General features: G+C 31.4%; 1 protein-coding gene, 1 long non-coding RNA gene and 1 pseudogene across 3 annotated transcripts; 2 read left to right on the top strand and 1 right to left on the bottom strand.

The window, feature by feature from the left end:
- The first annotated feature begins 1768 nt into the window (after window positions 1-1768).
- On the top strand, window positions 1769-4335 carry LOC105790751 (uncharacterized). 2 transcript variants are annotated; one of them, XR_008198887.1, is made up of 2 exons: window positions 1769-1979; window positions 3776-4335. It is a non-coding gene; the product is annotated as an uncharacterized LOC105790751 (long non-coding RNA). The 2 variants fall into 2 exon arrangements; XR_008198888.1 differs by lacking the exon at window positions 1769-1979 and adding an exon at window positions 2696-3169.
- A 977-nt stretch (window positions 4336-5312) lies between these two features.
- LOC105793128 (60S ribosomal protein L37-3-like) lies at window positions 5313-6829 on the top strand (annotated as a pseudogene).
- Window positions 6830-10430: 3601 nt separating this feature from the next.
- Window positions 10431-13034, bottom strand: LOC105790752 (probable glutathione peroxidase 4). Its single transcript, XM_012618498.2, has 6 exons — window positions 12742-13034; window positions 12579-12655; window positions 12422-12483; window positions 11528-11646; window positions 10921-11088; window positions 10431-10750 (listed from the first exon to the last, which is right to left on the bottom strand). The coding sequence occupies exons 1-6, from the start codon at window positions 12793-12795 to the stop codon at window positions 10715-10717; spliced, it is 516 nt and encodes a 171-aa protein (XP_012473952.1). The 5' UTR covers window positions 12796-13034; the 3' UTR covers window positions 10431-10714.
- Window positions 13035-26850: the final 13816 nt, after the last annotated feature.

The following is a 26850-nucleotide window of genomic DNA, read 5'->3' on the forward strand; positions in this document are numbered from 1 at the left end:
CAACTATACAAACGTACATTATGCAAATCAGTTAACAGGGGTAAGCACATCAAATAGACCTTGTTGTTGTTGCATCCGACAAGAGTACACCCCTTATAATGTGCATAATGTACGCTTGAGCGGCGCACATCACCTCCTGCTCAGTGGCATTAATCAGTAAATGTTTGAAATTGGCCTTCAGCCATGGAAACCTTAAACCCGTAAATTTTGACTCAACATCACCGAGTGAGACTCCAAGTAGGTTATAGTAAAAGGCGACTGACTCAGAGATCGTTTTTATGCCTATTACTGCACCCTCATCGATTGGGATCCCGAGTTGTAGTGCAACATCCTCTAGAGTGATGGAACACTCCCCACACGACAAATGAAAAGTGTGGGTCTTCGGGGGCCACCGCTCGACCAAAGCAGATATTAAATCGTATCGCAAATCAAACGTCCGGATCAATGTCGCTGATCCGGATTCGGCTGACTGCAAGTATGACATTAGTCGTTCATCCGGAGGATATCTTAAACCATTCACACGACCCCTCAATACGCTGTACAGGCTCTAACACTATTAAATTATAGAAATATTTAATATAACTTAATTTAATTTCGTAAATGATATGAAACTTTTTATAAGGGAACTCATGAGTAACAAATAACAATTTTCTTACCATTTTATTAACCATGTTTGATATGTGATCATTATCGTTAATCAAAGAACTCATTTGGTTATCTGCAATTTTAAAACAAAGAGTTCAATTAGTTTGTTGCAAAAACACATTTCGATATTTAATTTGTATTTGGACATTTTATGCCACTAAGAAAAATATTATTAAAATATAGAAATGTAATACCCTAGCACGGAATTGCAAATAGCACATTTCGATAATTAATTTCTAAGGTAGTCCATTTTAAATAATTATCAAAATGCGTAAATTTAATACAATAGTTATTACAATAAATACAATACAAAATTTCATTACAAAAATACTAAACAGCTTTTGCCCACATCACATTTTTTGCTATACTATTGCAATATATAAAAACTTATTTATATTGGTTCAATAATTAACAAAATAAAATATCTCATAAATTCCAACTCAATGGTCTCATCTTTTACCTACATAAACAACAAAAAATTATATTAAAATAATAGAAACTATCAAAATAAAATAAACCTAATTGGACTATATGTTGTTATGTGCATCTAATAATAAAAAAAATGCTCATTAAAAATATAATGAAACATCTCATCAATTCCAATTCAATGGTCTCATTTTTACCTACATAAAAAATTAAAAATTTATGTTAAAACAACATAAATTATCTCAACAAAATAAACCTAATGGGACTAATGTTGTTATTTGAATCTAATAAAAGCATAAAAAAACATAAGAATTAAAAATCAAACATAAACATATGTGCACACTTTCTAAAATAAATCAAACAACCTTCCTTTCTTACGAAATAATACCTTACACAAAAAAATCGAATATGAATTATAACATTTCTAAAATAAACAAAAAAATAGAAAAATAACATTTATAACCTATGAAAACCCCTAAACTAAACAAATAATGTATAAATACTAAAAAATACCTCTTTTTTTTTTAACCCTCTACAAAATTCCCTTACAACATGTTTGGTTGGGGGGAATAGGAATGCATTCCCCCCCAATTCAGTGGGCCCACCACCAAACCAACGTTTGGTTGGCTGTAAAAGGATTACAGCCTGATTCCATTCTGATTCCATTCAGGCCTTATTACAGCTAAAGGCTGTAATAGCCATTTATTGCCCACATAACTGAATAGCTATTCCATTCGGCTCTCTTTTTCCCATTTTCTAAATTTTGCCCTCCTTCATCTTCTCCTTCATCTGCCGTCAAACTCTCTACACAATTTCTGCCCTCAAACTCTCTTCCCATATTTAAGATATTTTCCTTCATATTCTCCCACAGATCTGTAACTTTCTCTCCTTCTGTTCCCATATTTTAGGTAATGGCGTTTTTTCCTTATTTGATTTTTCCTTCTTTTAACGTTTCTCCTCTGTGCTTTTTGATCATGTTCTTCTTCTTTTTTTAATTGATTGTTTGCTTAACGAGCATTTCTATTCCCTCTCCTCTCTGCCAAATGCTGATTCGTTGTTTAAGAAAATCAATTTTAGCCCCATCAATTTCTCGCCTAAAAAATGCTCAGACTCAGCCTCACCGATAGCCACTCCCTTCCTTCCTTCAACTCCGGTAGAGGGAAAAACAGGCAGGTAGCCAAGCAAGCATATGAATATTTGAGTGATGTTGCGTCTTCCTTCCCACAATCAATGCTTCCATCTCCTCCTTCGCAATCTCTCCTCTTTTGCCTCACAAACTACCATTTTCGTGACCTCTAAACAATTCCTCAAAAACCATCCCCAAAAAACCATTCTTTCTTCCCTCTAAACAATCCCTCTAAACGCTTCCTTCCCTCTCTTTCTTCCAAACTCATCCCCAAAAACCATTCTTTCTCGCTTAAGACTAATGGATTTTCTTCTCTTCCTTCTCCCAGTGTTTCTTCTCCCTCTCCAAGAATTTTTTATTTTCTGCAAATACAGGAAAAAGGTTGTTGCTTGATTGTTTATTCGGTTCTTTCTCTATTTATGCTAATTTTGTTATATAAGGAGTTGTTTTCTATTTTACGGTATTATCGATTGACTCATCATTGATTTTAGTATTTGGTTGGTTGTCTTATTTTATAATGTTTGATTTTGGAATTTTAATAAACTTTTGTTACCACTTGATGAGAAGGATAATAAAAATATATCTGTTTGAGAATGTATCATTGTTTTGCATTGAATTCAAGATGATCTCTTTTTGTGCAAAGGTGAAAAGAATATCTTTGATGATGATCTACTGAGACCAGACTAGGCTGAGTCATTGTTAAATGAATGCGTTAATTGAGCATGGTGATTATAACTATTTGAGAGCTGGTATTGTATGTAATCAATGTGATGATTGTGAACCTTAAACAGTTAGCAGATGATTATGATCTGTGCCGATGGATGCTCTATGATTGATCGAAGAATGGTAAGTTATCTGTCTATTCTTAATGTTTCTTTCTTTTATGCGTGTATGTGTGCGTTCATGTTCATATGTGTAATGTTCCTTACCAATCTCATGGGTGAGACGTGCAGTGCATGTGAGGAAATAAAGGTAGAAAAAGATTATAGAAATTGAAATTTTGATATAATACATATTATTCATGGAAAAAAATAATGTAGCAGATAGTTCTTTTATTGTTATAGCTGAGTGGTGGAGAGAGAGTGGAGTAGCATAACCAATAGATATCTAGTTCCTTGGTTTTGATTTAATAACATGCTGCTTCTGCCAACATGTTGATGTGGTTTACTGCAATGATCCAACTGCAGTTAATTATTTGTTTGTTTAGGCCAATCTACTCTTGGTTTTGTACCATTATCATATTGATATATGTGATGGAGAAAACGTCATTGCTTACCAATGATATATTTTCTCAAATGTTGTTTTGGCTTTGAGTGACAGTATGGTAATAATATTATCCTGTCTAAATAAAACAGTTACTTAAGATTTGCACTTCAACTTGAGGTATTATTCAAGTAAGGTAAATGAAAAGGTCATACTTTGTTAACATTTCGTTTTTGACTCATATACCATGGCAGTCTCAAGTTCAACTCTGTTATAATTAATAATAACAAGAAGCATTTACAAATATGAATTCTCTCCTTTAAATGGATTCTGAATTCTTCAAACTCATGGTAACTTTGACATGGTTATGCCAAGGCATTTATGGAGTCAGAGTTACCAACTTTTAAAGAGAAAAACCCTCAACTGGAGGTAGTTACTGAACTCATTCGTGGGCAGCATCCACATTTGAAAGGCTTTTATAGTAAGTTGCTCTTTCTTGGATGAGTTTCAGACATGATGCATTCGCGTATGCAATGTTTTTAACCATGTCTCAAAACATGTATCTTGCCAATTTCTCAGAGAACAAAAATGAACGGGTGGTATGTGTGAAGAATATGACTCCTGAAGATATCCTTCTTTATGCAACCAGGCTAAGAAACGCATTGGGAAGAAAGGTGGTGAAATTGAGGACAAGGCATGTAACTAAACACCCTAGTGTGCAAGGTACATGGACAACTGATGTGAAATTTTGAGACATAGTAGTACCAAGTTCTTCATAATTTTTCTGTATGTTTCTTTATTGTTCTATGTAGTAATGATGGCAACTTTGCTAAAACATTCACTCTTTGGAGGTGAATGAGATTGTTGTGTAATAAACAAAGGCTAATGATGTTGTAATAGATGATTGGACCCAAATATTTAATAATTTTAGAGCATCTGTACCTCTTTCAAACATCATAGCATTCAACCTTCTCAGGTTTTGAACTTCTAATAATTTGTCTAATGAAACAATATATGAACAAGAGAGGAAACTCTAGGCAAGCTAAAAGTTTCCTCTTCAACTAACTCTTTAGGACTATTATTACATCTATCACTAAATTCAGGATCAAATTCATGCCTATGATAGGTTCAAGATAACGTCTCAAGAACAACTGCCTATTGCAACAGATGCTTAATAAATTATGACATATGCTTAATAACATATGGTTTATGACATATAAACTAATGAAATCATGTAACTTTTTGTTAATATATGAATATTATGTTTGGATGTCAAATATAATTCCCAAGTTATTTATTACTTCTAATATTTTGTTTTTTATTGTAGAATAATTAAATTATTTGTTTCACTAATGATATTTTAGCATATTAAATATGTATTACAGTTTAAAAATAATAAAGTAGATTATATATATATATATTTATAGTATTATATATTATGATTTTAGTAAATTCATATAATAATAATTATATTAATAATTTTATTAAATTATATAAAATTTTATTAAATTATATTTAATAATAATGTTAAAATATGGTTAAATTATTTATTATTTTATTAAATCATTGTTAATAATAATCTTATTAAAATTTAATAACAATAACAATAATCATCTACCTAAAAATTTTTTTGTTAAGGGTATTCTAGTCATTTTAATTTTTTTCCTTATGCTATTACAACATCATTCCATTCAACCAAACACAAGAATACTATTACAACTCTATTCCATTCCATTCAACCAAACAATTGAATTACTATTACAGCTCCATTCCATTACAGCTCTATTCCATTACAGTGAACCAAACGTACCCTTAATTCTTTTTTTAAAAACCCTAAATAGATTTCACAAACCCTTTTTTTTCAAAACCCCAAACTAAGAACCCAAGGGGGCGTTTGGTTGGGGGAATAGGCATGCATTCCCCTATTCCGCGGGCCCACAACCAAACGGGCATTTGGTTGGCTGTAATGTTATTATAGCCCTAATCGGTTCCGCCCCTATTACCTCCATTGCCCGTAATAGCCATTACGCCCCCTCAGCGCCGATTAGGATTCCGCCCGCGTTTCATATTTTTTATTCCATTTTCTTCCCTCATCAAGCTTCCGATTCTCCCACGTTTCCCTTTTTTTCCCTTTCCATCAATTCTTCTCGTTCGTTTATTTTATTTTCTTCATGGATTATCTTTGTTTATTTCTCTTTTTCCACCCCTTGATCTACTTGTATTTTTGAAAATGAAATTAAAAAAGTGGTAATGTGCACGGAAATGGAACATGGAGTTTTGGTAAAAGAAGGAACAAGACCCACACTCTCTGCGTTAGTTGTGGCCGCCGTAGCTTCCATCTCTAGAAGAGTCGTTGCTCTGCCTGTGCTTTCCCTGCTGCTTATAAGAGGACATGTAAGTGCCTCGTCCGCTTTTTCTTTGTTATCAAGATCGTTTATTGTGTTTTTCGTTTTTGTTGTTAACTTTGTTCCTAAGTCTAATTTGCAACTAGATTTCTCGGATTGACTAGTGGGGTTTCTTTCTTTATGTGCTTATATATCAAAGCTAATATCTTTGACATGAATATCTATTTGGGTTTCACTTTGAATGCGTTTATTCAGATAAGAATTCAATTTCCTAAATATGGTGGGAAAAATGGCGTGATTAAAATTTTAAGATGTTTCTATATAAAACTATGGACTTGTAGTTCGAATCAATGTGTTTTCTTCCTGAACCATAGATTTGTTAGTTGTAATGTTACATGAAATGTGCTTATACCATTAGTAATACTTCAAGTACTTTGAATGAACATGCATTTTGATGTGTTTATATGATACGATTGGATTGTAATTTGGTGTTAGTCCTTAAATCTAAGGGGAATTACTTTATTGTGGGATTCAGATAACTTGAGTGTGAAGGCAATCAGAAGAAAGACCACTAGAATCGGTAGGATGAGGTATCTATGCCATGTCCCTCGCAGGTTCAAGACTGGTTTCAGAGAAGGTAATGAGTTGTTAATTCTTTTTGCTGACGGGTTTATAATTTTAACCTTCTTTTCATTCTGTTTTGTTCAAAGCATATCTTTGGAGTTTGTTTCTATTTACAATTCCGGTGTTGGATCATAATCTAGGTACTGAAGCAGCACCGAGGAATAAGGTTGCAGCAGTTTCTGCTTGAGGTATTACAAGGTTGTTTTGGATGAAGCCTTCTCTTTTTAGGAAAACTTTTACGAGAACATTACTCTCGAGGGGTGTCATTACATTGAATGCTTTAGCTGTTTTTAGTTTATGATTATGGAGTTGCATTAAATTTTGAACAAGGACGAATGCTTTAGTTTTTCTCTAGTTTATTTTTGAGGAGTTGCTTCAAATTTTGAACAAGGATGGACAAGGCTATTGTTGGTTGACACTTAGTTACTTGATACATTTTCTGGGGATGAAGTTAATGTATGTTCTTATTTTTGGTTATAAATGATGCCCTAATATTGCTTCAAGATAGTTTAAAATTTAAACTCATTTGTGTTTCGCTTATTATTATCAACACTACTTCTAGTCGAATATTATGGTCGGAGAAAACACTTACATATATGCTGGTTTTTGAGGGTGGAAGCCATAAGATACCAGTTTACTAGTATTCTCTTGTAGAATTTGGATTTACGCAGACATCGTACAAATGCATATTTGGTTTTTGAGGGTGGAAGCCATAAGAGGGATAAAATACAAATGCATCTATGTTACTTGTACTCAGATACGAGTGTTGGTTATGAGTATGTATGGATTTTTTAAAAGTTTTTTCATGTATTTGGAGGATCCTTAAAGGTCATATCTTCTCTCTATTTGTCAAACATGAGTGTTAGACACAAGTACTTCAAGAAAATAGGGAGTCTCAGCAACATAATAAATGCATAGCATTTGTAGAGTCCAGTTTATTAGTTTACCCACATGCGATACTCACCCAAATCTGTGTAACATAGGACCCGACTACTCCTAGTGAGCTTTTGGTTATGTAATTATGTGTCTGATATTTCTTTCCAATATTGTATTAGATTCTAAACTATTGTTTATTTTTCCATGTTATCTTGTTAGTCTGATTAGTTATGGTAGTCACGTTAGATGTCCCGGAATATGGTTTATTTTAACCTTGAGAAATTACTAGAGAGGAGATTGTGGTGTCTGGCTCCGAACCAGGACTTGGTACATCATAGAGGAGCCGGTAACTGCCAAAACAAAAGGTAGTCACTACCCTAGAATAGGTTGTGCTTGCTGTAATATGGTTTTCTTGTTTATTTTGATGACTTATCTGATCTTAACATGTGCTTAATGATACAAAAATACAATAGAGTCAAACTTGTCCTGGATCACTATAGTATAGATAAGCATGGAGAGATGCAAGTGTGTTTCTGAAGCTTGAAATGCTCAAGTTATGTGTTCTACCAGAATTGAAGAGCATATACTGGGATGTCCTACCCTTCCCATTTTTGAAACATTTTGGCGTATGGGGTGATTGCTCAAAATTGAAGAAACTTCCTCTCAATTGTGATAGTGCAAAAGGGAATCATATCACCATCGAAGGAAGAAAAGATTGGTGGGAAGAGGTAGAATGGGAGAATGAAACCACTCGAGACATTTTTTTTACCCTCTTTAAGATTTTCTCCTTACTGAAATGCACAAAATCCTAAAGACTGCAGAGTGTTTGATGCTTGCGTCTTTTGACATTGTGAGTTGCTAGCCTTGTCTATCATTTTTTTTCAATTGGTTGCTTCCATATATGTTTATCTATCATTGCATTTGTCCTAAATTATATCAAATCTACTAGGTTTCGAAGTAATATATTTGTAATTTATTTAAACCTCTCTTTCGAGTCAACACCATTTGTAATTTCATAAACGAGATTGAGAATTTATAATTACGTGTTTTTATTTTATAAAAAAATAATTTATTATCAATATATTAAATAATCAGCTCTTATTAAAAATCTAACAATAGTTTTCATCAAAATTAATTATTATAAACCTGCAATAATTAACTTCAAAATTTATGGTAACTCAAATTAACTCCGGCACGTATAGCTCAAATATGGATGATTAAAATCTTTGAAATTTAAATTTTACTTTTATCAATATATTAGTAAATTCCAATGTGTTAAATGATGATAGTGTTGTTTTCAATAATATATAAAATACATATATAGTTTCATTTGGCAACATTGACGGTTTTTACAATAAAAAAAGCGGGTTATAGTGGTAAGTAATCTAGAGAAGAAATAGGTAGATATATTTCAATAAAATACCGTTTGTTATTTAACACATTATATTAATCAAATGGGTATTTTGAAAAAAATTATTCAATGTCAGTCATCAATTAATCAAATCCACAAAAACACATTCTTTTGTTTTTGGGGTGATTAATAAAGAAATGAATTTCAAGTTGCTATAACATATAAACTAAAGAAATTATGTAACCTTTTGTTAATATATGAATATTATGTTTATGCAAAATATAATTATCAAGTTATTTATTACTTCTAATATTTTTTAATTGTAATTATTTGTTTCACTAATGATATTTTAGCACATTAAATATGTATTACAGTTTAAAAATAATAAAGTAGATTATATATTATATATATATTATTATATATTATGATTTTAGTAAATTCATATAAGAATAATTATATTAAGAATTTTATTAAATTATATATTTTTATTAAATTATATTTAATAATATTTATGTTAAAATATGATTAAGTTATTTATTCTTTATAATAATAATCTTATTAAAATTTAATAACAATTACAATAATCATCTACCTAAAAAAACTCTGCTAACGGTATTCTAGTCACTTTAGTTTTTTTCCTTATGCTATTACCACACCATTCCATTCAACCAAACATACGAATACCATTACAGTTCTATTTCATTTCATTCAACCAAACAATTGAATTACTATTACAACTCTATTCCATTACACTTTTATTCCATTTCAGCGAACCAAACGTGCCCCAAATGTTTTTCCTTTTCTCCTTTGCTTTTCCTTTCCTTCTCTTGTTATATCTTCTCTACCATTCTTTTTTTTTCCCTTCTCATTTTCTTCCCTATTCTGCTACTCTTCTCTCCTCTTTTTTTCCCGTTCTCTTCTTCTTATCTATTTTGTTTTTTCTTTCACATTGGGGGACCATTATAAGGTCCCCAAAAACCCATTTTCACGAGACCCTTAAGGTCTCGTCCTATCTCACAGACGCAGTAAAGCAGGGGGCTCATTATAAGGTCCCCAAAAACCCATTTTCACGAGACCCTTAAGGGTCTCGTCCTATCTCACAGACGCAGTAGAGCAGGGGGCTCATTCCATCCCATCGCAGCAGATCTGTGCTGCCTATCAGGTAGGCACAATCACTATAGGTGCCACCTGTCAGGTAGGCTTGACCAGCTTTCTCAGGTTGTGTGGTGTGTATGAGTTATACAGGTTGTATTTTTATTTTTGGTGCCGCCTACCAGCTACCCTCCCCTTAAAAAATTATTATTATTTTTTAATAACAGAAACCTTACACTATCAAAAAAAGGGTGATGGTGCCGCCTATCCACCACCCTCCTCCAACTTGGACATACCATTGCCATAAATAATTTAAGGTAAACCTATTTTAGATATATTTTTTATATTAAATAGGTAAAAAAAAAGCCTACAAACATATTTTTTAGAGATCATATTTTTAAACCAAAAAATATTATTAAGAAGTTCAAATTAAATAATGTTTTAAAAATAATATAAAATACCATCGCAAAAGCAAAATAAAAATAGAAAACAGATTAAATAAATTTAAAATTTTAAAATAGTTCTCAGCATCATATTTTTAGAACACATTAATACTTAAACATTAAAATTAAAATATTTATTTATATGTCTTTAAATTAAATGTAAGGTAATAACCTATTAATCGAGTGTTCATCTACCTCAATAATAACTTAGAATAACTTAAGTTCAAATAAACTTTTATCCTAAAAATGTCTTTAAACCACTAAAATATTGTCACAAATTTTAAAACAAAACAAAACAATTAAAATAATTAACACATACAATCATAAAACCTAAGTAACAATGGTCTGAATTCTGAAACAGTTTTTAAGTAACAACAATGAAATTCCAAAGAGGAAATTAATAGGCTTAAATGCAGCAAAGAAACTATCACAGTGGTAAAACTACTACTTTTTACAAACTCGAGCAGCAATTATCATTACGCATGAGGTCTCACAGTGGTACACATTATTATGGGCCACGTCTACCACTTTCATCCTATTTACATTGTTTCTAGTTTCCATTTTCCCTCCACCTCCTATATTTTCACGTATCCACTCCCAATGCTTTCTTGATGTCACCCTGCAACAGCAACCAAAGCAGCACAACACGAAATTAATGTCTCGCACACATGCACCGCAGTTGAGCATTTGACTCGGTTGGTGCATGGTCACCTTCGGGTTCAATTCCCCCTCTTCAAAAAATTAAAAAGACACAAGGATAAAATGGTACCAGTAGGGTGTAGGGAATACCTCTATGGCCAGTGGTGTGGTGGTTGGGCTATAGCGAGAGAGGACGTTACCATCCTTATCAACTAAAAACTTAGTGAAGTTCCACTTTATCCTAGATCCCAAGAAACCAGATTTCTTTGCTTTTAAGAACTTGAAGACAGGTTCTGTATTCGGCCCGTTGCAACGAACCTATATATATAAAATTTTTAGCAGCAAACAGTAACCAGTTAAAATGCAAAGTCCCCCTGGAATTGAAGATGCAATGAATGCAAACCAAATGCAGCTAGTTTATGTACATAGAAAACAAAGAGTCAGCAAATGAGCTGACCTCCATTCCAGTCAACAACAATCACAAACATTCATAAGGAACATCAACATGTACAAAAAGTCTCAAATAAGTTCATATATTATTCATGAAGAAGCAGAGTTCTATCAATAGTTCCACCTATTTCTATCTTCTTATGGTAGCAGTCCCGACAGAGTTGTTAAATTAATCCGAAAAAGGCAAAATCCAATCAACAACTACAATCACAATTAACCCAATCAATGATCACATTCAATGAAAAAACCTCTTGCGCTACTTCTAAGAAAAGAGATCCATTATCCAATGCTAAATATAACCCATTACCTTTTTGAAAATAGGATATTCAGCCTTGTATCTTTTGCAAGCAAACTCTTCTGCCTCTTGGCTGGTACCTGGTTCTTGCTTCAAAAACTGATTGCAAGGAAATGCCAAGATCTCCAACCCTTCAATCAGAAAATAAAAAACATCAAGTCCTAACATATCTAGGGAAGAAAACCGAAAGCAAAACTATAATTCGACCATTTGTTTCATATGATCAAATTGGCTAAACTGAAAATTGAAAAGGTATTTGTTTACAGAGCTATGAGAAAAAGAACAAAGCCACTAGGGAAAAGAAAAAATAAATGTAGAGTAATAATAGAAGCCTCTATAGGGATGCTTGAATTTAAGAAAGGTCTTCCACAAGTACTAAACTAATAGCAGAGTTCTGAATCATTGATCTACCGTCAAAGTTTCCATCATTGTGAATTAAATGTCATCTGGCTCCACAGGTCTGCACATGTAATTTCAGTTTAAAGTCCATTTTCAATGCAAATTTTTCCTCAAAAAGAAAACCCTAATCCCATTCCCTTCCTTCTTCCACAGTCCTGTTCCGGCTGCTAGTTCCTATTACAAACTACCCTCTACGATTTAAACCAAACTAGAACTCCACAATTGGGATTTTTAAGTAGATTTTGGCCTAAAAATTAATTTGTTTCCTTATGTAATTTGTACGCTTTCTTAAAGGGTTAAAATAAAGTTACATTCGACATAATTTGAAGCGGCAACTTTTTGCAATAACGTCCAATTTTAGCTAAGGTTTGAACTTTCGAGTGTTAAGAAAAGATGAAGAGTTAGCTTTGAACAGGCTATGCAGACTGTGCAGTCATGGTTGCTGATTTCATAAGCTTTAAGCAACTAAAAAAAAAGAAATACACAGCTAAGCAAAGAGAAACCAACCTTTGTCCTTGTATTTGTTGTAAAGCTCAGTCAACTGGGTGTAATTTGAATCCGTAAACCCACTGTTTAAAATCATAAAGGTAAACAATTTAGAATCGGGAAAGAAAACAAAGACGACGAGTTCAAAGAAGAGAAGATATGAAAGGTAGAAAAGGACCATTTAGAAGCAACATTAACCACAAGGAGAACCTTTCCTTTGTACGTGCTAAGGTCCACGTCCTGGCCTTTGCTATTCTGCAACACAAACAACAGAACAAAAGCATAAAACCCAATCAAAAGAAAGAGGAATTATCAAAGAAATGTAAAGGGTAGAGAAGAACCTTGACAGTGAATTCATGGATTGATTTCTGAGGAACTGATTCAGACGCACCCATCACGGTTTGAGATGGAAAGAAAAAGGTTTTTGAAGCTTTTGGATATTTAAATAAAGGGAAGGAGGAGATGGGGTAGTAAAGGTGGGTTCTGGCAGTGAAAAGGATAGCTATTTTTGGTAGTGATGACAAAATAAAAATGGTCGAGTTTGACAAGTAAAGTTAATTGTGGGTTTTTGCAGGCATTAGTTATAACTATTGAGGTTGATGATGATGCAAATTGAATTTTGGGAAAGGTGTGTTCACAGTCATATAATCACGAGTTTTCTTTGCCAAAGTCAAATTTAAAATCAATCACCAAATAATTTAAAGCATTTATAAGATAATTGAAAAACGCGTTTAAGCATCTAAAAAGTTTTAAAACTTGGTATTAGTAGGACTGATAGTACGTAAATAAGGTATAATTAAATGTTGAAAAACTGGAGTGCCGACTTTTTATGAAGCAGCCAGCCAGAAAGCAAATCCTCATTTAATGATATTTAAAACCCACAACAACGCCAGCTCTTTATCCCCCCATTTCCACGGTTGGATTATTCTTTTTTTTTTTTGTTTCCCCCAAATATTAACCTTTCACATCTATCTCTGCGTTAAACTTTTAGATCTATGTAAGGGTGTAAATTAACTGTTTGTGAATCGTTTATATAACGTTTCTTTATATTCGTTTATTAAGTTAAATAAGTGAGCATGAACAAAATTTTTATGTTCGTTTAATAAACGAACGAACACTAACATAGGTGTGTTCGGTTCATTTATGTTCACGAATAAACTCGTTTAAAAGCTCATTTATTGGCTATTTGTGTCTTACTTCCCATAACTTCCTTATAGAACTTTATCTTGATCTGATTATTGTGAGCATCTTTCGGATTCAAAGGTGCAAAAATGTACTTCTTCCCATGGAAAACAAAGGAATATCAATTTAATTTACCATGATGAATAACATCACGATTGTACTGCTATGGTCTACCAAGTAACAAATGGGCGACATGCATGAGAATGACATCACACCAAACTTCATCAATGTAAGTCCCAAGTTCAAAAGTGATCAAGCATTGTTTGACCACACGGACTTCTGAACCTTCGTTAAGCCATTGAAGATGGTATGGTGTAAGGTGTTTGCTACATGGCTGTAACACCCCTAACCCGTATTCGTCGTCAGATTAGGGTTACGAGGTATTAACAGATATAGCACAATTGAATACAATTAAAACAAAGTCATAATTCACAAAGTGATTTAAAGAAATAAATATATTTTACTTCATAAAATACATCAACCGAAAATGCAAAGTCAAACATCATTTTAATCTCAAAATATTATAGACACAAAACCAATTTTTTTAATCAAATTTATTTATAAATACAAAAACCGTATATACATGTTCAAAATTATTTATACAAAACTATTCACAAAAAGTTTTTCATTTTATTACCATATAACAATGCATTTCATAGCACATTTTAAACATATATATAATTGAACATTCATTTAATTTACTTATAATATGTTAGTAAAATAATTCCAAAATTCGCATAAATACTTCCATTTATAAGTATACTATATATACACCTATATATATATAATCATATAGAACTAACTCAAACATACTACATAACCATGCATCAATATAACAAGTCTCATATAATACCAAACCACAACCACAATATGAGTAATTTATCAATCAAATCCAAACCAACTAAAACAACTAATTTAGCCACATTACATGGCTTTAATATAGATATATTAACAAAATAACAAATTCAACTAGTCTTAGACTATACATGCCATAGACTCAAAAGGAACTTCAACTTAAAATACCATTATCTATCGATAGTGTGATAAGCTTTTCTGACGATCTCCGATCTCGTATCAACTTCAAAAATCTATAAAACAAAGAAAATAAACAGAAACAAACATAAACAGTAAGCCATTGATAGCTCAATAAGTTATTAGCAATCAAATTAAAGAATCATAAAATTTTATAAGCCAATTTATTTTAAACACAAATACCACTTATGCTCACTATTTAAACATGTACTTACTATAATCATTTTATTGATAATCAAATATTTATATATACTCCTCGAATGCTTATAACCAAATATTTATATTCATCAAGAACATATAACCGAATGTATATATATTACCCACAAATATATTTAACCTAACTTGTATTCACATCAACACATATGTCCAAATGCATACATATATTTATCAAACTCTTATACTCAAATGCATATACTCATTCAAGGTATATATATCACCCAAAACATATGTACCTATCAAATACTTTTAGCCGAATACACATACACATCAAAATATAGAATCGAATACTCACAACCACATTTTTTTTATTACAGTTTATCAACATGATCATCTAATTTCAATTGAGATAAAAATATCACTTATTCAAAATGATTCACCAACATATAGTCTGTTAAGCTTGAAGCTTGACTCAGAACACCGGCATGAAGCCTGCTAGACATTAAGTCTATAAAGTTCACCAGCATTAAGCCTACTAGACATTAAGTCTGAAAAATTCACCGGCATTAAGCCTGCTAGGCACAGAACCTGAATATCACAAATACGAAAATAATTTCTCATATAACTCTTACTAGCAATACACATGTTCAAAACATCTATGTATAATTCATGTAACATTAATCTCACTTCAAGAAATTGGCAAACCATAGTCGAATTATATCAGTACTTAAAATTCATACTTTTAACTCAACTCAAGTAATTGTATATACATTTATATCCATTCGAACCACACACATTCATATATATATATATATAGTTCATATCTTAAAGTCATTTCAAGAATTTATATATGTACATACAACTATGTTTAACCTCATACATTTCCATGTATGTTTTCACATCTTACAAAAATCATACAAATATATACATATATATGTTGGGACTTCATATATATAAATTTATAACTTCCATACTTCAATTAAATTCAAGAACTTATATATGTGTATTCATATATATTCGAACAATATGTATATATATATATATCATTCATACTTTAATTAAATTCAATCTATGTATTTTTTATCACATCTCATTAAGAATACAGTAAATATACATGTATATATACTGATTTAAAAATATTAAATTGCTAATAGACTTACCTCGGACAGTGTAAAAATCGAAATCGAGCAATTAGTCGACGACTTTAGCTTTTTCCCGATCAAACTCCGATTTCTTTGGTTCTTGATCTAAATATAATCAAAATGAGCTAGTTTAAATATTATTACATTCAATTTAGTCCAAAAACACATAAATAGGAAAATTACCATTTTACCCCTGACATTTACACTTTTTACAATTTAGTCCCTATTGCATAAAACACAAAATACACAAAATTTGCCCACACTATGCTAGGGCCGAATGTTCATATACTTCATACAAGTCCACACATTTCTTTTATTTCACGTTTTAGTCCCTCAAAAATTTATTTTCACAATTTAACCCTATTTATTCAATTTCACCAATAATTCAAAGACAAAACATATTAATCTAACACCTATATTTCATATTTCATCAACTAACATCATAAAACTCAAACATTCATCAATAGCATATTCCAAAATCATCATCAATTCACAAAATTGAAACATGGGTTTTGAAGAACACAAGGCAACGATATCAAAAACGTAAAAATTATCAAAAACCGAACAAAGAACTAACCTCAATCAAGCTTCAATATTGCTGAATGGAACTATGTTTTCTTTCTTTTTCTCTTGTTTAGTTTCGGCTAAGGAAGAAAAATAATAACCATGGCTTTGTTTAATTTTATTATAACATATATATTAACAATTTATTAGTTTACTAACTTAACCTTTAATATAAAATATATATATAACATATAATTCAAGGTCATTCTTGACTATTGCCACCCACTACCAATAAAATGGTCTAATTGCCACATAAAGCCTCCATTTTATAAAGTCAACAACAATTAAGTACTTTCTTATTTAACCATCAAATTTTCATTTTACGAGATTAAGCCTTTTTTTCAAATTAAGCACACAAACAATAAAATAAATTCACGAAACTTTCACACATCTAAATTCACACATAAAAATATTAAAATATTTTTCGAACTTGGATTTCTGGTCCCAAAACCACTATTTCGATTAGGGTCAAAATCGGGCTGTTACAATGGCAAAGCAAGTGAATCCACAAGGTAGCTGCTCATAACGTTAGCACAACTTCCACTATCAATGATAAATGAGCAAAGTTTACCTTTAATCAAACCCATCAAATGGAATATATTACTCCTTTGAAGATCATGATCATCCCTCAATTGGATGTTGAGGGTGCGCCTTACAACTAGACAACGAAAATGAGTTAGTGGTTCCACCAACTCTTATTCACCATAAAACTCACCTCTATCATCGACATCACCAATTAATTCGGGCATATTTGTATTTGTTTTATCTGAATCAGAGGTATACTCACCATCTTCTTTTATCAACAAAAGTCTCGTGTTGGCATAATCACGACTATAGTGCCCACGCCCTTTGCACTTAAAACATTCAATTTTACGAGCTTTTTGTTGTTTTAGTGAAGAAGTAATAGAAATGGACTACTTAGAAGATTTAGAAGAAGGTTTTGTAGGAGCCTCACTTTTCCACTCATAAGGAGGTTCTGAATTCTTGAAAGTAGAATTAGAACTCGTACTTCTATAATATTGTGATGCACCAAATGGACGAGATTAACGTTGTTGAAATTGTTGCTCAATCTCAATGGCCTTGTGTACCGGATCCTCAAGATCAATATAGGTTTGAAGATTAAGAGCATCGGCTATCGAAATGTTCAAGCCATCTACGAACCATACCATAGTAGTCTCATCATCTTCTTGTACATTTGTTCTTTGCATAAGCATCTCCATATCCTAAAAGTGTTCATCAACAGATCGATTACCTTGAACAAGGTGTTGAAGTTGCCGCTTAATATCCCTATAATAGTGAGGTGGGATAAAATATTTTCTCATGATTTGTGTCAACTGGTCCCATGAATCAACATCTCATTCACAATTCCTTTAGTGGTTCAAGACAAGTTGAGTCCACCAACTCAATGCATAATTCAAAAATGACAATGTAGCCAATGGAACTTTCTCCTCCTCCGAACATTTATAACAACGAAACATGATCTCAATTTTAGCCTCCCAATCACAATATGCATCTGGATCATTCTTCCCTCGGAATGGTGGAATGTTGAACTTTGGTTTAGCTACAAAAGGCTGGCCTCGATTAGGAATACCCAAAGTTTCATCAATGTAACGATATCATCGTCTACCAATATTAGAACGAATACAAAGTTTCTCATTGTCCTTATCATCACTACTATCACGAGCACGAGACCATCAAGTTCGAAGAAGTCTCCAAACGAGCAACAACTTGAGTTAGCATATGAAATTGATCGATAAGCTAATTGGAAAGTTGATTTATGTTCTCTTGTAGTTTCGTTTGACACTTAGTCAAATTGGCTTGTAGTTTCGTTTGACACTTAGTCAAATTGGCCTCAAATGTATCATGTACCTCATTCAATTGTTGATGTTGAAATTTTACCATCCCCACAATATTCTCAAATGTAACATCTTATTCTTTGTCATCGAATGGTATCTCATCATGGTTTTTACGGTTACGAGTGGCACGAGTCATTGTGAAAGCCTGGAAAAACACAACACTCAAAATAAAAATTAAGCAAACCTCACCTTTATGTACTCAGAAATAAAATTAAATTCTCAATGACGTAAGAATTAATCTTGTGAGTCTTTTAAAAAGTGTCTATATCAATCAATCAGAATGTATTAGAATCAACTAACAAAGCAAACCTAATAGCAGTATGAGTCCAAAATCGGTTAGACACCAAAGAATTGTGTTGCACGGAGGAAGGAATGTGCAACGTGCTTTAACCTACTAACATAAGAAATAATAAAGTGTTAGAATACGTAAAGGAAAAATAAAAAGCAAAAAAAAAATGAAAACCTAAGGCTAAGAGTCAATTAAAACCCTTGAAACCCAAAAAATTGCGAAGCAACTTGATAAATTTCGTTCGAGGTATTCTTGATTTTCAAAAATCATGAAATTTAAAATGAAGCCTCCTAAAATATTGTATATTTGATCTGAAAATTTTTGGCACAAAATTCAACCCACAAAATATTTTTTTATTTTTTATTTTTTCGTATTTTCTAATTTTTCACTTTTTCGATCACTTTTTTGTGGGAAATATTTTTAATATTCTAAAATAGTTCCAAGAAATAGTATGTAAAATTTTAGATCATTTGAAAACGTTTACCCACTAAAAGAATTTTTTCTTTCTAAAAATTGTCTGGGTAAAAAATGTTGTTTTGAGGTTGTTTGCTAGAAATCTATTTTATAAGAACACAAAGAACACCTAAAACGCCCAAATCTGATACCAAATGATACGGGTAATGTGGATGAATGCGAAAACGGATCGTAAAGTTTGTCCAAGTCACGGATTTGACTTAGGGCTCTAAACGTTCGAGAAGAAATTTGAATTTTGAAACAACCTGAAACACAATCAAATCCAAGTTAGATAAAAAAATAATTAAAATAACTAAGATAAATAAAATAGAATAATAACTCAAAGAATAGAACAGTAAAGAATATAGATGGAAAAGATAGCACGTGGCGTGTAGAAGTCCTAAGAAGTCTTGGAAATAAGAAGGATCTACAACTCCCTTCAAGCGACTCTAATTTCCCCTCTAAGAAAGAAAACTTGACAAGAAAAAGTTTGAAGATGATCCCCACAATTTGAAAATATTTTTAAACCTTTTCTAAAAGAAACTCAAGAGAAATTCTTAAAAAAAGAAAATTCAAAGAGAATTTATTAACTCAAAAGAGAAGTTGAATAATAATGAATTGCATGATTTGTGTACAATGCAAAGGCCTATATATAGGCTAGCTAAATAAATCTAAATAAAACTCTCAAGTATACTAAAATTCTAATTTAATATAAACAAGAAGTAGTTTTAAACTAAACTTTCTTATTGACATAAAACTCCTAAATAACTTAAAATACTTAATAATTATAAAAAATTGGAAATAAAATAATAAGAGCTGATAAATACAATATTGAGATCATATATAATAAAAATTAAGCCTAAAACCTGAATCCAATATGAAACGTCTAGGCTTGTGGGATCGATTGGGATCCTTGAAGTGAAGTGCCTAAACTTGTTAACATTTTCCACATGGGTTGTCATAATAGATTGAAAGTTTAGGCCCGCACACAAAATTAGTCCATTCTAATTCATCATTGCTCCAAAATCCATTGTCTTGAAGCTTCAACTTTTTTTCTCAATTTTTTTTCGTGATAAAGTCTTGAATGAATAAGTTGAGCTTTGTCTTTAGCTGCTTGAATTTAGATATCGTAATTGGGTCTTGAGGATAACTAAGTCCATCTCTATTATGGTATTTGAATTGGACTGAGTTGCTCGTATTAGCCTAAGCGGTCACATTAATCACCTAAATGATCATGTATTTTTTCAAATCTATTGTCAATTCTAAACTTGTTTTATAATAGTAAATATCTCATATTAATTAGTTAAAAACTAACATAACTCAGCAGCGGAAAATAAATAAATTAACAACATTCTAAAATCATTATTAATGAATAATGTTAAGTATGAACCATTCAATCTATATAAATTCCTATTAATAACATGCATCCTAATTAATGTAATTGAAAGTATTTGACCCATACCATGGTTTTTAATAAAATGATAATCGCAATAATAATTCATTGGTGAGAACAAGCCGAGACCCTCCGTATGTCGAGTCCGTGTCTTAGTCTGTTGGGTTATCTGAAAAGAAGGAAAATAAGAGGAGTGAGCTATGAAAGTTCAGTGTGAGTGCTTTTACAATAAACCAATTCAAAATTCGAAACAGTATAGTAATATCTAACAATTTCACGTATCAAACAATTTAATACAATGATAAACAGTGTCGCATATCACTCAATTCAATACGGTAAAACGGGTTTGCTACTCAAGCAAGCAGCCATTAACAATCAATCATAATCAATTCAGTCGATTCGTTATGCACTTTTCATGAATGTGCACAATATGTCATGCAATGATCAATCCATTTATCAGTCAATAGTCCTACCCCCAACAGCTAGCTCTCTAAATAGGGGTTCCCCAGAATTCCCTCCTCCAATCACACCGGGTTGTGGACTTAACACCATCAATAATTTGCAGTTTTCATTGCCACTGGCTATGGACACACAACAAATAGACAAAATTGGAATCTGCTTTTGCTGTGGGTACACAACGCACAAATGAAATGCAGATAAAACTAGCTAGTGGCCGTGGAAACACAACATACTCACAGATGAAAGCTATCAAAAGGTTGTGCTTGCATGGTAGAATGGACACAGTCGGAATTTGCTTTTACTGTGGATACACAACATACAATTAAATGCAAATATATTGTTATATACTTCCTCCTTACCATATTGTCCCCCAATGCATATGCAATGCAATCAATATTTATTACATTCACTCATATAATCATTAATTCTTTTAACATTCTATTTCATTTCACAATAACGACGGTCACGATTAAATCCATCAATCAATAGTTCAATCAAATAAGCATACGAGACGTTCATTCAGCATTTATAACATTGATAATCATAAAAGCATTCATGGATCAAGCAATCAATAAGAAAATAAGTAAGATCATAAATTCATTCATTAAGATCATAAATTCATTCATTCATATATTCAATCATTCTAATCATAGTCAATGACCTAATTGCATAATCTAGTTCTCTAAATGCCATTAAAATCCTAATTAGAGACTGATTTGAGTAAAATAATAAAGGTTATAGTAAAATTGTAATTTTTTTGAAGAAGAGTGGCAAAACTATAAAATTTAGAAAACAAGTGGCAAAACTGTAAAATCTGAAAAATAGTGGCAGAATTGTAAAATCTATAAAATGATGGTACACGGTCGTGTGGGCCTAAACCTAGACATGGTTTTAACTCGATTTTTCATAAAAGAACACATGCTTGACTTTATTGAGGTCTTAGGTGATTACCCTTCATTCAAGCTCGATCCAATCACCTACAAGGGTCGATCTTCATAAAAACTCAACGATCTACTGACTCGAAATTCGACAATTTGGGGAAGAACAATTGATGTGCACTTGATTGAATTTTCAAAAACTTCAGGAGTATTTTTCAGTAAAACGTAAGGATTTTAAAAGAGTTTTGTGACAAAGAATAATGAGAGAAATTTATGATATATAGAGAGAGAGAGTTTAGGGTTTTAATCTGACAAAATAACAAATGGGGAATTATAAATAATAATTAGAAATAAGAAAGATAAATTCTATTAGGATTTGAAAAGGAGTAATTTAAATTCTAGTTAAGATTTTAATAGGATTAATTTGAAATAAATTAAGATAAGTAGTGAAAAAGATAATAGAATTTTAATTTTATTTAAATTATATTTTATAAAAACAAAATATAAGATTTGAAAAGGATTATCTTGAAATTCAAAATAGGATAAGAAGTTAAAAGGTGATAGAGTTCTTATCCTAATTTGAATTTTAAGGAAAGATAAGATATTAAATCTAGTTAGGATTGGATTAGGGTGAATTTCTAAAATTTACAAACATTTGGGGCATTACTACAATTTTTTTAAAGTTTAGGGGCGTGACTGTAATTTTTCAAAGTTGATGGAAATTAAAGAAAAGCAAAATGTGTTTGGGAATACCAACACCTTACCACTCGACCAAAGCCCATTTCTTGGATGTTTTTGCACTTAACTATACCTATTGCTTCTTGTTGGAGGCTTGCTGTATTTTCAAAATAAAAGGAAAATAAATGAAAGGACAGGGATTTAATCCTAGGCTCCCTAAGGGATATACTTGTTACTTAACCATCAAGCCTAACGCTTATATCTTATTTATTTTAGTCACTTAATTATATATATTCATTTCTACTTCAACATATATATAATTTTATTACCTTACATATTTTTCCTAATTTTCTTTAACTTATTTAACCTATATCTTTTTAATGTTATCGTATTTTAATACTCATAGTAAAGACTCACTATTAATATTTTAATTCACTTTTACCCTTTTTCCAATTAGGTCCTAACCTAATTAAAACACACTATTTTAAAATTAGACCTCCTAATCAGATTTCATTTTACAATAACATCTAATTATTCTACCCTTCTAAATTTTGGGGTTTTACAATTTATGTAAATACAAAAGATTTTATTATACCGTATCGTGGAGTACGATACCATTTGAAAGAATGGAGTCAAACACAAGTACCAGAGACAGATCGTGAACTCTTTAATTTGAGACATTCAATTCTTCGAACTATGGTTAAAAGGACTTTTGTTATTCTAAAAAAAATATATTTCTCATATTAACAACATTATTTCAAGATAACATTAAAAAGTTGGATATTACTAGCACATCACTTACTACATAATTTCATCCGTAGGTGGAATTGAGATGATCCATACTTTGAAAAGTACATAGAAGAAGAAGATCTTGATAATATTAATGATATAGATTCAAGTTCATATGATGAATAACTTGACCAATGACCAACAAATAAGGAGTATTTGTTAAATGCTAAAGATGTAATAACCCAACAAATATAAAACACTAGAACAATTAGATAAATTGCATATCGACTACTTTATTTTTTGTTATTTTATTAGCAATCATATTATCGACTACTTTATAAGAATAACATATTACATATGATGATGTGATTTTAACTTTTGCTTCTCATATTAATAAATTTTGATGTTAATTAATATTTTTAAAAATGTATAAATTATATAACTGTAATTACAATTTGTACCACCAAACATGACGTAAGGAATTACAATGTAATTATACTCTATTAGTCAAACAAAAATTACAATTATTTATTGTTACAAGAGAATTTAATTACTATAATTATACTTTTATCCAATTACTTTGTATTGTCAAAACAGATCCTACATAAATTTTACATTATAAATTATCTTATAAATGATAAAATGTCACCCACCACTTATTATTTTCTCACTTTGACCAATATTGTAGTGGTGGATAAGATCTAGTAATTAAGAAAACATGATATCATAGAAATAACTTGTTGAAGTATTCAGGGTTAGACATAAACATTTGTAGCAAGTTCTTCAAGCTATCTTTTGCATTAGTAGAAAGAAAGAAATAGTGTAAACTTTTTGATATTTTATTTTTTAATTTTTATTGAAAATAAAATTTTAAATAATTTCCTATTTCAAATTTTTTTTTAATTCTTTTTATCTATTTTTTAAAAAGTTTCTACAATTAGGATTGTTATATCTCTTTGCCAATTGGACACGTGTTAGCACTAGAAGTATCATTGACTCTGTAACTCCCTACTTCGGCCTAAACGTTGCAGCCGAATTCAGAAGATTACATTGACCATCGAAATGACCTAGTAGAACTATCGGAGTCTATAAAACAGTCTTTTAAAACATTTGCTTATTTTTGAAGAAAAACTTAAGGTGTTATCTTCTTTTCACTAAAGGATAAAATTTTCAAAAAACAATGGATTTTAAAGTTCACTTAGAAAAAGTTGATTTCGAATTTATTTACATTTCAAAATCTCATTTACGTAATACCGCAAAAGAAAAGTGATATTCAAAATAGTTTTAATGAAGAAAAACTAGAATTTTATGCATAATTAATTCAAAATTCATGTTTGAATAGCCTAAGATCAATTTAAACGCCATGCATGGTAAATAAACCCAAAAACTAAGTCTCATGCCATAGTTTAAATAAAACAATACAGTTCCAAATAACAAAAATTATAATATTAACTCTAAAATACTTTTAATGAAAATATTAATCCGAGCCGAGACCTTTCGAATGTCAAATCTGCATCCTAACCTTGTGGGTTATCTGTAAAGAAGGAAATTAAAGAGGGTGAGCTTAAGAAGTTCAATGTAGTTCAATCACAAGAAAATCGGTGTAAAACAATAGACAAAGCATATGAAATAACAATTCTTAGAATAATCATAATCAAGTAGCAAATCAGAGTATGGATTTTTCAGATCAACACATTAGTATAATTGTTTAGAATTCACATTTTTTGTATGCACATGCTTATGCGTGACAATGCAATTTCAGTTTATCCTACCCAACTGCTACACACCACATTAAGAATTCCCCATAACTCATTCATCCATACACACCGAGTTGTGGATAAACCACTACTGATTTGCAGATAAACTGTCACTTTGTTGTAAAATTTGTGGGTAAACCACCAGTATTTTCAGATAAAAACATTTACAGATAAACTGTCACTTGGTTTGTGGACAAGCCACCACTTGTTTGCAAATTAATTAACTGAAAATCTTCCTCCGTACATATCGTCCCACCCCATGCAATGCAACAAGATATGCTTTATAGCACAATGATGCAAAAACAGTAGACATGCTTAACATGTACTAAGTACGGTGGTAACAATATTAACACTCATAGTTTTTCAGTATCACAGTGACAATAAGCATGTAGTATTTACCACTCATACAATATAACAATAGCAATTTAGTCATTAAAGCAGAGATTTCATAATAAACACAATATCACAGGCTTAATTGAGAGAATAAAAACTCTAAAAATAATTTAGGGGATATACAATGACTAAACTAAACATATCATAAATTTATGGGCAAAACTATAAAACAATAGTCACATGGCCATATCGTCAGGCCATGTGAAGGTCTCGTGACCGTGTGGAAAGGTTACACGGTCATGTAGCTAGACCGTATAACAACTTGATGTCATGTGGAAAATTATAGATTACCCTACAGGAGAGACACAACCATGTGGAAAGTCGTGTAACAGGCTGAGGCTGTGTAGTTCACAAAGTCCCTAATTTCTACAAGTGTACATGGTTGTGTAATGGCCGCGTGGTCTACCTATATGGTTAACACACCTGTGTGGGAGACCGTGTGGCCCTAAACCTACACATGATCATCACCGATTCACTTAGAAAAGACACACACCTTTCACCACGTGTCTGTGTGACGCTTCTCACGCTCGATTTTTGGTCCGATTCACCTAGATCCAGTCTTTCAAATGTCATTTACACACGAATTAACAATTGGTGTCAAGATTTCAACTAGATAGTCAAAAGATTTGGCAAGAACCGCAAAATGTTGATTAATCAAACCTAAATATTAACGTTGGATATTCGTACAATAGGATTACGAAATCTAATTATTGAAACAAAGTGTACTTACCAATTCTTGGGAAATGTAACAGGTGTTATTGATGCAATTCTAAATAACGATAAAAATTGAACGAATAGGAGGTCAATTTGATATGAGGAAGAAAAATAATTAATAGCACAAAGAAGAAAATAAGGTGCAATAATGAGAGAAAAGAAGAGGAAAAAGGAAAGATGTAACACCCCAAGCCCGACCTGTCCTTTAGATTCGGGTACGAGGCGTCACAAAGGATCTATACTTAAACTTACTAAATTAACTATTATAATACTAAATTAACTTTGTTTGTTTCAACGTAAAAGTTTTTATGGAAAATATTTTCAGCCTTTTCTGATGTTTGTTTCATGTAAAATAGGATGACCAACGTAAGATATTTTCCCGTCAACGTAAAATTACCCTTTTATTTCAAATGTATGTTTATTTCATTGAAAACAAATTTTATGAAATATTTTCAAAAAATCTGTCAAACAACAGAAAATATTTTACACAGGTTAATCCAAACACCAGAAAATATTTATAACACCTCTAACCCGTATTTGTAGCTGAATAGGGTTTCAGAGCGTTACCGAGTAATCGTAATCTAAACATTCATTTCAAGCATTTCAAAAATAATAAAATGATTCATCATTAACATGCATAGAGTCCCTTATTAAGGCCTTTCAGGGTTTGAAATCACTTTAGAAATGATTTGAGACTAAATCGAGAACATCTGAAAATTTTAGGAAAAAGTTAGAAAAATTTTAACTGCAGGGTTCAACGGCAGTGTGGTTAGGC

The sequence above is a fragment of the Gossypium raimondii genome, chromosome 8, assembly GCF_025698545.1.
Source record: "Gossypium raimondii isolate GPD5lz chromosome 8, ASM2569854v1, whole genome shotgun sequence".
In the NCBI taxonomy this organism is placed as follows: Eukaryota; Viridiplantae; Streptophyta; class Magnoliopsida; order Malvales; family Malvaceae; genus Gossypium; species Gossypium raimondii.

Coding starts and splice junctions, on each gene's coding strand:
- LOC105790752 (XM_012618498.2), bottom strand. CDS start 12,795: ATGGGTGCGTCTGAATCAGTTCCTCAGAAATCAATCCATGAATTCACT. Junction 12,484..12,578: donor GTTAATGTTGCTTCTAAATG/GTCCTTTTCTAC, acceptor GATTTTAAACAG/TGGGTTTACGGATTCAAATT. Junction 10,751..10,920: donor CCACACCACTGGCCATAGAG/GTATTCCCTACA, acceptor TTGCTGTTGCAG/GGTGACATCAAGAAAGCATT.